This window comes from Lynx rufus, unplaced genomic scaffold, assembly GCF_022079265.1.
Source record: "Lynx rufus isolate CCGP_SWC_20201006 ecotype Redwood Valley unplaced genomic scaffold, mLynRuf1.p SCAF_9, whole genome shotgun sequence".
In the NCBI taxonomy this organism is placed as follows: domain Eukaryota; kingdom Metazoa; phylum Chordata; class Mammalia; order Carnivora; family Felidae; genus Lynx; species Lynx rufus.
In genome coordinates, this window is record NW_025814897.1 from 111,029,036 (window position 1) to 111,045,187 (window position 16,152).

General features: G+C 45.0%; 1 protein-coding gene across 5 annotated transcripts in view; it reads right to left on the reverse strand.

The window, feature by feature from the left end:
* Positions 1-16,152, reverse strand: part of KMT5B (lysine methyltransferase 5B) — a 59,381-nt gene that overhangs the window by 20,771 nt on the left and 22,458 nt on the right. For 4 of the 5 annotated variants that reach the window (XM_047072357.1, XM_047072353.1, XM_047072355.1 and 1 more), the window contains exons 2-4: positions 15,759-15,994; positions 9,414-9,561; positions 4,414-4,482 (exon numbers count right to left, since the gene is read on the reverse strand). In XM_047072357.1, coding sequence (XP_046928313.1) covers positions 4,414-4,482; positions 9,414-9,561; positions 15,759-15,918 — 377 coding nt within the window. In that variant the 5' untranslated portion in view covers positions 15,919-15,994. The remainder of the gene's footprint in view (positions 1-4,413; positions 4,483-9,413; positions 9,562-15,758; positions 15,995-16,152) is intronic. The other variant, XM_047072354.1, reaches the window with a different exon arrangement.

Here is a 16,152-nt window from a genome sequence, read left to right on the forward strand (position 1 = left end):
CCAACTGTATTTTGATTTTTTTTTTTCTTTCACTGTTACCTCGTTAACTGAGAAATGACCAGATGACTCAAACGAAGCTGTCTGCCTCAGGCTCACACTAGTCCTGTAAATCTGGACGGTACAAAAAGATCTACAACAGAGCTGGTCTGGTTGAGAGTCAGAACGACAAGAACTTTTCCAGAGCATGCACAATCGAGCCAGAAGAGTGCAAGGCAATGAGCTTCGGGAGGATGAAGCAAACAAAATCATGCCATAAACAGAACATTCTCCATGTGCGCAGTTAGAAACCCCCCAAATCGAGTACCCCAAGAGGTCCTGAAATACACCCTGATGCCCTAATATCCATGTCAAATTCATCTTTGAGAGGTGCACTCAGAAAACAAAAAGGGCAAAAACCACAACTCTAATGGTGGCGTTGCTGAACTGGTGATGTCGAAGCTGAAAGGCTTCCGTAACAAAACCAGCCATAATGCCTTCGGAATGCTGTACCGCTAGCAAGAGTCACACACGATGCGATCATGGTCCAAGAAAGGCTTACACTGGTAAAGCCCTTTTTCTAAAGTTGTGTTCCCACTAAAACATGTTCTATGACAAAGGTACTTGGACCTTAATTTCAAAATGTCTTCTCACGTCAATTGCCTTTGGCTTATTTTCCCAAATAAAGTTTTTTGTCGTTGTTGTTTTTAAATCTGCCAACAACAAAAGGAGTAGACTGCTATTCAGATAAGGTGTTAGGAAAAAACTATTAGTGGCTGAGAAGAAAAAATATCTGAACCACACCTTACTCCAACATTTACAAACTGCACGTCTCATAAACTTGAGAACTCTAAAATCGCAGGAAGATCTGGCCCAAACTCCAGCACAGGAAGCAGCAGAAGTCTTTTTCTAGGTGAGCTATCACAAACGTATTCGTAACATTTCAGTGAAATTTCAAGCCACAGTCTCTCACCAAGGACTCCTTACTAGGTGCCGCGTGCGCAGGTGCTGTGGTGAAAAACAGGAGAGAGAAGACCTGACCGCTGTTCTGGAATGGAGACTCCAGTGGGACTAGAAGACACACGTATGCATCCAACAGTTAAGCAAGGCGTCGCTATGCTAATGCAAGTTAGCAGGGTACAAACGACACGCTACGGCACTTTAGAGTACAGAAACTCTCGCCGAAGTGTAAGATCTGTTTGTGAAGGGGTTTTGGAGTTGACGACGATGTGGAGTTGACAATGAGGAATGCTGTGATTTCAGCCTTCTAAAGGAAAAGCAGAATACTACCATAGGCAGGCAAGAATCCAGAGAAGGACGGCAAAGTGAGAGGGAGCCTACACAGAGGATCGTAAGGAGGCTGGGTTCAAAGAGATGAACAAGGGAGTCAGCTGGCCGGCAACAGTGAGGGAAAGTACTAGAACAAAGAAGAGGGAAGACGTGAGATCCTGAATGGGTAAAATACTGCTTACTGGACAGGACCCCTAGAGGACTTCCGGAGCTAGGAAAGCAGGCTGACGCCTTGGAGAACGAACTTCCCACGGGCTCCTGTTTCAGTAAAGCTTCTCACAGCTGGTAAGCAGGGCTATCAGGAAGACTTCGAACCCATCCCGGAGACAGCAAATGGACAACTGGACAAATGGACAAATGGGCAACGCCCCGTATTACTTTCCATTTCGACCAACGAGCACACCAGCCCGCCCTCACGGGCAGACGAGTGCAAGTCCTTCGAACAACTCTGAAGGTCTTTAACCAGGCTGTCGGAGAACCACCACTAAAATGATCTAAAAACCACCCGCAGAACTGTGGGAGCACCCGTACTCCCACGCAGGTCGACTACTCTACGAGGTACCTGTGGCCACAAGCGGTCTTCTCCAGACGGGGTTCCTCAGAAAACCTAAGTCCGTCTGGCTGCAGCCCTGCGCTAGGGGGTCACGTGCGCGTGCGGGACGGACCAGACGAGCAAGCAGCTGCCGGCCGAGGCACACCCCTGCAGGCCACACAGGACGCGACACGGAGGACGATGAGCAGTCCAGGGTGTCAAGCGGCTGGGCTACAAGACCCCGGAAGGGCCCAGCGATCTCCGGGTTTCCCGTGGAACTGACCAACGGGGACACTCTGTTCTCAAATAATCACATGGCTCGATGCGTTCGAGAGCAACCCGAAGTCAGGGCTAAATTCACCTAAATCTCCTAAGCACCGGTCAGAAAAACAGGTTACGGACCTGGAACGGACCCTGGCTCCTCCTGACAGGCTTTCCGCGTGCCCTCCACTTCCTGAGGCATGTCCCTCCCTATCTGAAACTGCCTGCCAGCTAGCCTTAGTTTTGTTCACGATGCCAAACCATTTATATGCTGAAACCAACACAGAGTAACCAACTCTTGACTGCCTAATGGTCTGCCTTCTATGTTTCCTGTGCCGACTTTCGTTTCTGCTCTCCTGCCTTCTATTGCCTCAAACACAAACAAAACCCCCAAAACCGTCCCTCGTGCTACTCACCAGCAAGAACCTCCATTTCACTTAAAATGTAATTTACTGTCAAACTTTCTGTCTCGGTTGGCTGCTAGAAGGCGTGAAATGACACTGAGGCAAAGGAGGAGGAGATGGTTCTGGGTGCAGACAGGAAGGGGATGAGACAGTCGTTTTTGAGAATCCTACAGAAGTACATCCAAATCACCTGGCTGACAGTTCAAGTCAATCCCATCATGACAGATACCACAGGAAGATAAAAATTACTTAATCACATAAGACTCTTACAACTAATAGGGCCAGAGCAAAAGGCACTCAAGACCCTTGAAAGCAATGACCTGGGTCCGTATTACGGAGTAGGAAAATTCCCTCGGTCCCCTCCTGAACCACGGTCATTCTAGACCTCCCATACGTACTGTACAAAGCTATCCTCACTCACACCACGGTTCTCAAAGCTAAAGGGGAATTTAGGTTCTCTAAAGCAGCCCTCTGGTTCCATAAATGAGAAAAACCAGGTCCCAGTGAGGGCCGTTAACAGAGGGACTACCGTTACCCAGTCCTACTCGCTCACGGGAGCTCCGGGGGCCCCCCAGTGGCGTTTCACGATCAGAATAGGATTTGACTTCGTTCGCCACAGAGCACAGCACGGAGCCCAGCCGGAGAGACAGTGAAAGGGCCGGACACAAATATATACTTTTGAATTTAGTATCTGGGGGACGGGGGACGGCGGACGGCAAATGGCATGGCAGGGGAGGCAAGAGACAGGTGTTTGGCATTTCCCAATCAGTCCGTCCTTCCTCCCCCTCTTCATACAAACTTGACAACTTTGAATTTTTTTTTTTTTCAACGTTTATTTATTTTTGGGACAGAGAGAGACAGAGCATGAACAGGGGAGGGGCAGAGAGAGAGGGAGACACAGAATCAGAAACAGGCTCCAGGCTCCGAGCCATCAGCCCAGAGCCTGACGCGGGGCTCGAACTCACGGACCGCGAGATCGTGACCTGGCTGAAGTCGGACGCTTAACCGACTGCGCCACCGAGGCGCCCCCAAACTTGACAACTTTAAATAAACCAAACATTTATTTCTCTCCTTCTGCACCTCTGGATCAATGGCTGGTACATGAAATACAAAAATATGTCATTTAAATCATTTTTATCACAAAGGGCAGAAAGACCGTTCATGCTCTGTCTCTGTCCCAAAAATAAATAAAAACGTTGAAAAAAAAAATTAAAAAAAAAACAAAAAACAAAAAACAAAGGGCAGAAAGAAACATGAATTCACACTCCCACACACCTGTTCCCCACTCTTTCCAGAGACTGACTTCCCAGGTTTTCTTGCTATTTGGTTTTTCTGTTTCCAAACCCAAGTGACCAGGGAAGGAAAAGCTGCAGATGTGTGTGAGCTGTGCTACTGTGCCCTTCCATGAGCAAGTACAACCAAGAGCTGACTGGAGGGAGGGGAAGAGGAGGGGGACAGAAAAAAGGGAGCAAGGGAAGGAGAGAGGAAGAGAGAGAAAACGCTCAAACATTTAAGATATAAAATAAGAAGACTGCGAGGCAACATCGTGAACACATTTCCCCCTCTCAGAAAGTTTGACTGCACACGGACAGTTGGCAGGTGCCGAGGAATCATGCTAGAACCACAGCTATTCGCTCCTTCTTGACCTGAGAGTCAACCACCACCAGAGACACCCCCGGCTGAGTCCTACCGGCAGTGCTCAGCTAATCCCAGGGAGTGACTCCTGATCTTTTGATGAATGCTTTCTCTTACAAAATTACCCTGTTATGGAGTACAAGTGGTTCTTTAAATACAGCTGTTACTAAGACCAAACTATTTGAAAAGGTTTGCAAAACGTTCTAAAAGTCGTGTTTACGCTGACACCTCCAATTACATAACATAAGAGAACATCATAAAGGCTGAAACAGGTTAGTTGGTATCTTATTATTGTTTGTAATGCACTCTACCTACCTCACAGGGTTGTTGTGAGGAAAACTGTCAGATTTTGAAAAATGCCTTGAGCTCCTCGAAGGAAAGGCGCTATATAAATGCAAAAACAAACAACAACAATAAAAAACTATTTGAATAATTTGTACTTGTCATTTCTAAACAGACTTACAATAGTAGTTGTTGCAGAAGTCCTTAAAACGCTGTGACACTCGAGAAGATTGTGACACCACGGGTAGACTCAGTATAATAACAAAAGCCAAGATGTTGAAATTCTTTCCTTCCCACACGACATCATTTGCCCCTTGATCATATTAAGTTAGAAGGTCTAGAAGTTTCATTACGCTTTCTAGTCAAGCACTTGACTTTACAGTGATATTTAGGGTGATTGATTTCCAGTTCGCATCCAACAGTGGACACGAAACATAATGCGTAAACAACCAAATTAAAATTAGACAGTTACAGCACTGGAAGGATGGGTGCAGGCTGAAGTACAGCTTGGACCAAATAATAGAGAAAAGTTCCAAAAGTCCCACGAGGACTCTTCCCATTTGTCACGTTCTCTCCTGCTCAGCCCAACGTCCAGTGAGTCTCCCCAACGCCTCAGGAGACTGAAATCTCTGGGTCACGCAGCCTAAAACAAGGGGCCGTGACAGAAAGCATCCCCCCTGCTGTACAACAGCACTTGTACAAGATCTCCGCTTGGTTTTTAAAAAAATCAGAGGCATGACTAACAACTCTCTTCTCTGGTTACAGGGAAGAATTTAATTTTCATAATTGACAAGAGTCACTTAAATCTAAGTACTTCCCAGTGAACTGAAATTTCTATTTTGTTTATACCATTTCCAGATATTCCGGCTGCAACTCTGACTCACTTGTGCATAAATGGAGGGACATATCAAGATTTAAACAATAAGCATTTGGAATAGAGCCAGCTAAGGAAATTCTTAAATCGTTAAATATCTACTGTATCCAAACACTGTTTCTGAAGGCACACTGAAAGGAGCAGAGGGAGGGAAGAAGGCATAAAACAGAGAAACTTAAAAAATGACAATCAAATTACAGATGTACCAACAGGGCAACGAAGAGATCCCTCACACAAGGGATACACAGACAGCTGGGACGGTGAGAATCCAAGCTGTCGTATCTTCCGGTCCCATCTTTCACACCTCACAGAAAGAGAAGTCCATACACTAACAATTTATAAGGAATATTTACGATTATTCTAATACGGCACTACAGAGTTTCCTTATTTTCTATAAAATGGTATCTTTGAGAATGACATTAAGTCAACATTCTGACAAATTCTTGCTCAAAAGATGAAGAACAGAAAAGACAGTCTTATTTTCAAGTAAGTGACTAAGATTAAATGAAAACGTGTGCCTTTCACTCAGATTAACAAGCTTCATTAATGAAACTTCTGCGTTCTTCCCAAATGTCAGCTTACAAAAGAATCTGTTAAAATACCTTTGAAAAGAACGCCTCTGGTGCAAGGTGCAAGGTGCCCGGGGACACAGCAACGTGCCGGCTCGGCCACACAGGCCCAAGGCGCCAGTGCTGCTGTCAGCTGACCTGCTCTAACCAGGGCGCACCAGACTCTCTCTCTACACCAATGGCTACTCCAGAAACTCTAGGAGTAGAATTAAATGTTGTAGCGGAAAACACGAATAAATGTTTTCTTCTGGATGTTTAACGTGGCTTAACCAGTTTTATAAATATATATATATATATGTATATATATAAATTTTTTAACATTTTTCAGAGAGAGAGAGAGAGAGAGAGAATGGGAGAGAGCGAATGAGCGAGCAGGGGAGGGGCAGAGAGAGAGGGAGACAGAATCCAAAGCAGGCTCCAGGCTCTGAGCTGTCAGCACAGAGCCCGATCCAGGGCTCGAAGCCATGAACTGTGAGATCATGACCTGAGCTGAAGTCGGGCACTCACCAACTGAGCCACCCAGGTGCCCCTAAATATATAAATAGATTAAAAAAAATTGTTTTTTAACGTTTATTCAGTTTTGAGAGACAGAGCACAAGTGGAGGTGGGGCAGAGAGAGAGGGAGACACAGAATCCAAAGCAGGCTCTGGGCTCTGAGCTGTCAACACAGAGCCTGATGTGGGGCTTGAACTCACAAACTGCTCAAAATTCATGAAACCTGAGATCATGACCTGAGCCAAAGCTGGACGCTTAACCAACTTAGCCACCCAGGCGCCCCTCCTCTTTTAAAAGTGTATTTATTTATTTGTTTTGGGGTGGGGGGAGGGGCAGAGAGAGAGTCCACCAGAGAGAAACTGGGAGATACGATCCCAAGCGGGCTCTGTGTTGAAAGAGCCCGATGCGGGGATCAAACTCACAAAGCGTGAGATCATGACCTGAGCCAAAATCAAGAGTTGGACAATTAATCGACTGGGCCACCCAGGCACCCCTAACCACTTTTAATTTTAGATCCTGTATTTTAATTCAGGGATGCTCGGATACAGTAATGTCTTGGGTTTTAATAATATTTGTGGGGTAAATGCTAAATTTTACATTTTAGGACTCCACGTTTTTAAACGAGCCTAGGAAACTACTGATAAGGAAGTTTATTTATCTTGAGAGAGAGACAAAGCACTAGCTGGGGAGGGGCAAACAGAGAGGGAGAGAGGGAGAACCCCAAGCAGGCTTTGCACCGTTAGCACAGAGCCTGAGGCGGGCTTAAACTCACAAACTGCAAGATCACGACCTGAGCCGAAATCAAGAGTCGGACCCTTAACTGACCGAGCCCCACCTGGCGCCCCCTGATAAGGACCTTTTATGTACGCATTACATCACAACAAAGCTCAGGAGGCCAGATGGCCTAGGACCTCGCTATTCCAAGTACAGTCAGGAGCTTGTTAGAAATGGAGCATCTCAGGCCCCAGCCCACAGCTACTGAATCAGAACCTGCATCTTAACAAGACTCCCCAAGTGACTCATATGTAAAACTAATTATAGGAAACAGTTGTCAGGACTTTTATTAAAAAATAGGAGTAACTTCCTATTGTAGAAGCCAGTAACAGGTAAACTGCTCATCTTCTGGAGCAAAGAACGGCGGGAGGACGGGGAATTGACTATAGGGAGTTCCTTCCTAAACCAATGACCCTTCTGTTATTCTGATGCAGTCTTTCCATGATGGTTTATGAGCTTCCACAGTTCAGTATACAGGGCACAGTGAACGTGACCTACCTAGCTCTTTTTTCTCTTCCTTGATGACTCCAGGTCATAATTATGGGCCTTTGCAGTAATAGCCTGACCCTCTCTAAGACTGTTATGTGAAAGCGATTCATATTTCTTAACTATTACCAGGACCTTCTAGGAGAAGCAGCAGTGGCCTCACTGGGGAAAAGAAGGGAAATGGACTGAAAATAACGCAAACCAGGGGAGCCCGGCTGGCTCAGTCGGAAGAACGCGCGACTCTTGATCTTGGGGTTGTGAGTATGAGCCCCACGTTGGGTATAGAGATTACTAAAAAAAAAAACAGACTTTAAAAACATTCCTTGAGAAAATAATTTAAGAAAAAAATAATGCAAACCAGATTTTATTTGGCTAGTAGGGCATCCAGTACTGCTGATTTCCCAGCCAACAGCTATCCACCTGTCTACTTACAAAATTTAGGCATCTGCCCCTCTGAGGTCAGGGAGCTATTTAAATACGTTCTCAAGTCGACTCCAACTTGTCACTTCATTTTATCAAGGAAAGATCTATGGTAACAGGAATCATGAAAATACCAAAGGCTCATTTTTATCCAAATTACTTCTTTCTGGATTTAGAAAATAATTGATAAACGAATCATACAGTCTTTTGTTTTCATCTTAGCAACGGACAGAATTAAAAGGGGGAAAATGGCACAAGAGTTTCCTCTAATCACCTTCATTCACCAATTCCTCCCTCCCCAACTACTGGCGACTAGTCACCTGGTGATCAAGTTGCTCTGGGGTTGTCACTGGCCCTGGAGCTACAAAACACCACTGCAAGTATCAGGAAGGTAGGAGGGATCAGTGGCCTAGAACTGGCTCTATACATTCTCAACCTCACCAGACTTGAAAGCCCTCTGCCACTCACGTTAAGAGGGAAAGTTGTCAAGTTCCGAGTTAGTGTTTGGTGGCAATCATGAAAGTATCTGAGGGCCATTTTCAGAGGAGAGATGCTTAAGAAAACATGAATTACAAAATTAAAAAAAATTTTTTTTTTAGACAGAGACAGAGACAATGTGAGCAGGGGAAGGGCAGGCAGAGAGTGAGCGAGCGAGCGAGAGAGAGAGAGAGAGACAGAATCTGAAGTAGGCTCCAGGCTCCGAGCTATCAGCACAGAGCCCGGCGCGGGGCTCGAACTCACGAACCGTGAGATCATGACCTGAGCTGAAGTCGGACGCTTAACCAACTGAGCCCCCCAGGCGCCCCATGAATTAAAAAATTTAAAGGAGAACAGACTTCAAAAGCAGTGTTAACAATATTTTATACAGATGGCATGTGATCCTCGATAAAGCACCTCCGTGTCTATTTTCTGATCTGCAGACTGGACAGACAGATGCAGGTCTTTAACATTCTCTTCACTCCAATGACAAGGTGAATCTCAAAGATTAAACATGACGGCAATACATTCCCTATATATGGTTGCAATTAGTTAGAAGAAAACTCTGTAATAAAATCATGAAAAAACCCCTGATGTAACCTACTTTATGTAGAAAAAAATTATTGTATTTTCAAGGCTTCACAGGATGCTTCTAAGATTTTTCTTTCAGCTAATTATCACAACATTTAAAATAGACTAGGAGATGCTCCCCCAGCTTTATATTTTCATAGGAACAGCCTGAGATAAAATAAGAACACAGAATTAAAACTGACAAGACTCCTGGAAGCCTTTGTTGCTTTTCTTGCCTCAAACACAAAATCTTCTACAGCAAAGACCTTTCCTTTGATGTCATCTTAAATTCTGACTAAAACTAGCATCTATTCTCTTAAACTCAACATCATCATCCGCTCCACTTCAGGATACAGACTAACAATTACCTGGTGTTCATTTTGTGTGTTTGAAAACCTAGATAGGGGTCAAGAACCAGACTGGTCGCCAGGTCATCGTTCTCACAGAGCTCCTTGGCAGACATTCCAGAAGACGGCACATATCGACTCTGGCCTTCGAACCCCGAATTACCATTACCTGTGAGAAGAAAGAGAAAGGAAAGTAACTCAAAGGGAAAATCACTTAAATCTACCTTTAAAACCTTTAGCTTCGTTGCCCTCTCAAGTCAGCCATTAAGAACGGAGTACGTTTTGCACAGACAGAAAGCCAAACGCAGCGAATGACCGAGAGCGTTTTGCTTAGCAGGTAATATTACCAGGGTTCCCAAGAACAGGGTCTGGGTAGTCGTGAGAATCTTGGGCTCAAATAAATGCCTTCCCCGTCCCATCAAGGAAGACGAAAAATGGGATGAGTGGACGCTCACCACCGTGGCAAAAGACAGCATCAAGCGCCACTGCGGACAGGGCCGGGGGACACAGGAGACGAGAACACAAGAAACTCTCTGCAGGAAGTGCCAGGACGGACATCAAGTACGAAGAGGCGGCCCCCGAGGGGTGAACTCCGCCATCCTCCTCTTGGGCAGGTGACCCTCACTCCCCACCTGGTAGCTGAGGCCCACAGGAGAAGAGACTTGCCTGTGACCACAGAGTCCGGAAGCAGAAGTGGGGAAAGGAGGAGAGAGAGAATGACAGGCCTATTTCTAACCTGTCTAAAACAGATTTTGAATGAATGGATAAAAATAGAGAAATGCCGGAAATACATAACCGAAGTGATGAGGTTTAATGATGGTGTTTATAAAGAGAGCAAAGGAAAGCCAAACTTAAATGGGTGAAGTTTCATCCGTGCTGATTTAAGCCTGACATGCGTGTCACAGACAATCTTTTCAGGAATGTAATTATGCCAACAGTATAACTTGAAGCCTCTCAAAATTAAGATGTGGAAGAATGAAAGACAGTGCAAGGTGTAACTTTCTTTTCCACACTCTTTCAAAAAGCAAATTAAACACAACATGTTAAGGCCCTATCAAAAGGTAGGTAGGCATATGTTTGGAATCAAGTTATTCATTTGCATGTAGGTATGTAAAAGCTATCAAAGTCGTTATGTTTTTTCTTTATTGAAATGTAATTCACATACCATACAATTCATCCATTTATTTTTTAAATTTTTTTTTTCAACGTTTATTTATTTTTGGGACAGAGAGAGACAGAGCATGAACGGGGGAGGGGCAGAGAGAGAGGGAGACACAGCATCGGAAACAGGCTCCAGGCTCCGAGCCATCAGCCCAGAGCCTGATGCGGGGCTCGAACTCACGGACCGCGAGATCGTGACCCGGCTGACGTCGGACACTTAACCGACTGCGCCACCCAGGCGCCCCACAATTCATCCATTTAAAGCGCACAGTTCAGGGGCGCCTGGGTGGCTCAGTCGGTTAAAGCGTCCAACTTCGGCTCAGGTCATGATCTCATAGTTCCTAGGTTCAAGCCCCACATCGGGCTCTGACAGCTCAGAGCCTGGAGCCTGCTTCTGATTCTATGTGTCCCTCTCTCTCTGCCCCTCCCCCACTCACGCTCTATCTCTGTCTCTCAAAAATAAATAAACATTTTTTTTTTTTTTTTTTTTAACTAGGCTTCATGCTCAGCGTAGAGCCCAATGCAGGGCTTGAACTCACTACTCTGAGATCAATACCTGAGCTGAGATCAAGAGTGAGATGCTTGGGGCGCCTGGGTGGCGCAGTCGGTTAAGCGTCCGACTTCAGCCAGGTCACGATCTCGCGGTCCGTGAGTTCGAGCCCCGCGTCGGGCTCTGGGCTGATGGCTCAGAGCCTGGAGCCTGTTTCCGATTCTGTGTCTCCCTCTCTCTCTGCCCCTCCCCCGTTCATGCTCTGTCTCTCTCTGTCCCCAAAATAAATAAACGTTGAAAAAAAAAAATTTAAAAAAAAAGAGTGAGATGCTTAACTAACTGAGCCATCCAGGTGCCCCATCTGTCCTTTTAGTTTGACACATTCTAACAGCTGTGAAGTGGTACCTTGTGGTTTTGACTTGCATTTCCCGGATGACTAATGATTTCAAGCATCTTTTCATGTACTGGCCATTTGTGTGTCTTTGGAGAAATGTCTGTCTATTCAGATTCCCTTGCTCATTTTAAATTGGAGTTTGTGGGGCGCCTGGGTGGCTCAGTCAGTCAAGAATCCAACTTCAGCTCAGGTCATGATCTCGCGATTTGTAAGTTCAAGCCCCACATCAGGCTTTACGCTGGCAGCGTGGAGCCTGCTTGAGATTCTGTCTCCCTCTCTCTGCCTCTTCCCTGTGCACACACTCTCTCTCCCTCTCATAAAGGAAGGAAGCAAGGAAGGGAAAGAAAGAAAGAGGGAGGCAGGGAGAAAGAGAAAGAAAGAAATTGGAGTGTCTTTTACTGCTGACTTGTAACAGTTCTTTATATATTCTAGATACTAGTCCTTTATCGGATGGATATGTGATTTTAAAATGTTTTTCCCCCTTCTGTGAGTGTCTCTTCATGTTCTTGATGTTAATCCCTTAAAGCACAAAAGTTTGTTAACACTGATGAATTTCAATTTACCTTTTCTCTTTTGTTCCTTGTGCTTTTAGTGTCCTATCTAAGAAACCTCTGCCTGATCCAAAGTCATGAAGATGTATGCTTTTGTTTTCTTCCAGGGATTTTATAATTAAGGTCCTTTGATCCATTTTAATTTTTCACACATACCGTGAGGTAGGGTCCAACTTCATTCTTTTGCATGTGGATATCCAGTTTTCCCAGCACCATTTATTAAAAGACTATTCTTTCCCCACTTAATTTTCTTTGCATGCTTGTCAAAAATCAATCAACTACAAACATGAAGGCTTATTTCCAGACTCTTGATTCTATTCCGTGGATAGGTGTCTAGCAAAATACAACACTGCAGCTTGGTAGTAAGTTTTGAAACTGAGAAGTGTGAGTGTGCCATCTTTGTTCCTTCTCAACACTGTTTTCGCTGCTCTGGGTTCCTTGAATTTCCACAAGAATTTTAGGATCCGTTTGTCAATTTCTGCAAAGAAGCCAATTGAGATTTTGATAGGGACTGCGTTCACTCCCTGTAGATCCCTACAGATCCCTGTAGATCTGTAGATCATTTGGGGAGTACTGCCATCATAACAATATTAAGTCTTCTAATCAATGAACATGGGATGTCTTTCCATTTATTTAGGTCTTCTTTAATTTCTTTCAATAATGTCTTGCAGTTTTCAAACTGTAAGTTTTATAGTTTGCGTGCTGATCTATACTGCTGAGCTCATTTATAAGCTCTAATGTTTTTTGTTTGTTTTTAATGTTTTTATTTATTTTTGAGACAGAGAAAGAGAGAGAGAGAGAGAGAGAGAGAGAGAGCGCATGAGCAGGGGAGGGGCAGAGAGAGACGGAGACACAGAATCCAAAGCAGGCTCCAGGCTCTGAGCCGTCAGCACAGAGCGCGACACAGGGCTCGAACTCACAGACGGTGAGATCATGACCTGAGCTGAAGTCGGACGCCTAACTGACTGAGCCACCCAGGCACCCCAATAGTGGATTCCTCAATCATGTCGTCTGCAAAGAGAGATGGTTTTTGCTTCTTTTCCAACCTGAATGCCTTTTAGTTCATTTTCTTGCCTAAACGCTGTGGTTAGAACCTCTAGCACAATAGTGAACAGAAGCGGTGAGAAAAGATACTCGTCTTGTTCCTGATCTTAGGGGAAAAGCATTTACTGGTCTTTCAATATTAAGTAGGACATGAGCTGTGGGTTTCTGTAGATGTCCTTTATCAGGTTGAAGAATTTCCTTCCGTTCCTACTCTGTTGAGTGCTTTTACCCTGAAAGGGTGCTGAATTCTGTCAAATGCTTTTTCTGCATCTATTGGAATGATCACATGGGTTTTCTCCATCATGCTACTGAAGTGGGAGCATTAATTTTCAGGTATAAAGCCAACTTTGCATTCCTGGGATAAATCCCACCTGCTTATGCAACAGAATCATTCTCACTTGTTGCTGGATTTGGTTTGTTAGTATCTTGTTGAGGATTTTGTGTCCATACTTTAATAGAGATATTGTACTTTTTAGGGTATTTTTTCTTGTGAGGTCTTTGGTGTTGGTAGCAGAGTTAATACTGGTCTTCCTGAATGAGGAAGTGCTCCCTTTCCTTCTACTTTTTGGAACAGTCTGTAAAGAACTGGTGTTGATTCCTCTTTAGATGTCTGCCGGTATTCACCAACAAAGCCATCCAGGCCTGAGACTTTCTCAGTAGTGTGTTTTAAAAATTACTGATTCAACCTCTTTACATGCTACAGGTTTATTTGGATTTTTGTGTTTCTTCTTGAATCCATTTTGGTAGTTCGTGACTTTCTAGGAATTTGTTCATTTAAGTTACCGAGTTTGTTGGCATCCAAGTGTTCAGAGTAGTCCATTATAACCTTTTTTATTTCTGTAATGCAGCAGTAATGTCCCCTCTCTCATTCTTGACTCTGCTCTTTTTCTTGATTAGTCTTGGATAGAGGTTTGCCGATTTTGTCGATCTTTTCAAGGAGTCAACTATTGTGATTCTCTCAAATTTCCATTATTCACTTCTAATTTTACTCCACTGTGGTCAGAGAACGTACGATGTATGGCTCCAATCCTTTCAGGTCTGTTGAGACTTGTTGCGTGGCCTAGCCTATGGCCTATCCTGAAGAACGTTCCACGTGCACCTGAGAAGAACGTGCGTTGTTGGTGGGTGGAGTGTTCTACAGACGTTTGTCAGGAAGCACTGGTTTAGGGTAGTGTCTAAGTCTTTCCCTGTTCATCCTCTGCCTCACTGTTCTATTCATTATTCAAAGTGGGGAACTGACGTCTCCAAATCACTGAATTGTCTGTTTCTCCCTTCAATGCTGTCAGCGTCTGCTTCGTGTATTTTGTGGCTCTGTCACGTGAAATCACTGAGGTTTACCTACGATGGAACATTGCTTTGTTTTGCTTCATCACTGGCTCTCTTTTTGTATCATTCTTGTCCAATGACACTCAATACGATGCTGTCCGTCTTCAACTCTCTGGGTTTTTCCAGCCTGTCCTCTAAATCTGTCTACACGCGGCAAAGCGTAGCCCATCTAACGATCGTTTTTCTAAATTATCACGTACCTCCAACAACTGTAAGACCTTTTTGCTCTGGGATGCCCAAAAAGAAGGCCAACAGCAATATGGAAAAATTAAAAACCGACCAAAAAAAGTCGCCTAATTTACCGCCCGGAACCAATACCCCTGCTATAGTCGTTACGTTTCTCAATTCCTTTCGGTTCCCGTCACGTGCTACAGGGTGGGCGGGTGTCCACGAATAGGAGAAATCTATCCAGTCCTGGGCTCTCTCCCTCCTACCCCAAGCAGGGATTTCTGCCTCGTGTACTACAGACACAGTGACCTGCTCTGATATGGAGAGGCTAAGGGCAGCCTGGGCCCCGTAAACTGCATAAACCTCTAACAGGTATGAGGGTAATCAGTCAGGACTGGTGCAATCTACCTGAAACCGTTCCAAATGCCAGGCAGAGCCAACCCTACTCAGAGCGGGCCAATTCCAACGCAAACGAAGGATGTTCCGGAGGGGCTAAATTAACCTCAGGAAAAACAAGAACGGAAAAAGCTGTCCTCCCTCACGCGGCTGTGCGCCACTGGGTATCTTCACCTAAAGCAGCTGCCTACCTAAGGCTCACACGCATCCCGGGGCACTGTCCTGCTCTTAAAAGAACTATTTCTTGAACTCTCCACAAGGAGCCCCACCCTCACCAAGGAGGAGCAAGGTGAGAAGTCACGCGTCATCAACAGTGCTCTGATGTCGGGATACACCACCGTCCGCCCTACAGAAACGGAAGGAACGGCGACAATTTGTGACGCTGCCCTAAATTCCGTTTCCCCTGTAAATGAGAGTTGAATTTATTATTCACATGTCTCAGTTTTCAAAGAGATACATACTTATACTTACATCAAACATAAAAATACAGTTTGAACTTCAAAGAAATTCAGCAGCAGCACTTTAATACAGTTTATAGAGCAGGTCAGCCATTCAGACATCCACGCTACAAAATAGAACTTAAAGTTATGGATACAAAAGCATAATTAAAGCGATCTTATTAAGCACCGAACTAGAGGCGTACACGTCAGAGGAGAGTAAGGACTGTCAAAACTCTGAAAGGGTGAAAAAGAAAGAAAGAAAGAAAAACCTGCACCGTTAGCTGGGAGCACATGAAAACTCGTTTTGAAAACAGCAGAGACAGAATACACGTTACAAGCTGCGAAGAATCACCGCCCCGCGCGACAACGGAAATGACAGTTGCATCGTGTACATACATCTGCTCGACCTCCTCTCAACCGCGTGTCTGCCGGCCTTCGCGGCCTCCTTCCCCGCGGGCTGCAATTTGGCCGGGCTCTGCGGATGGTCATTAGACAACTTGCCTCCACTCCTCCTGCCATTCACCACCATGTTCTTGGATTCTCCCAACCACTTCATGCCCACAGACCGCCTGACCCAGGTGCATTGAGTCGTTCTCTTCAGATAGCTTAGAGAATAATTCCAACGTTCTCTCCTAACAAAACAAAACATGAAAAACAGAACCGGGAGGTAAGTACGTAAGAGACCATACTGCCCGGACCCTTGAGAAAGATACAAAGTATTGAAAGGGATTCCGTCTCGGGCTGCCGGGGCCACCGAGGGGCCACCGAGGCGCAGCAGCCCAGACTCTGC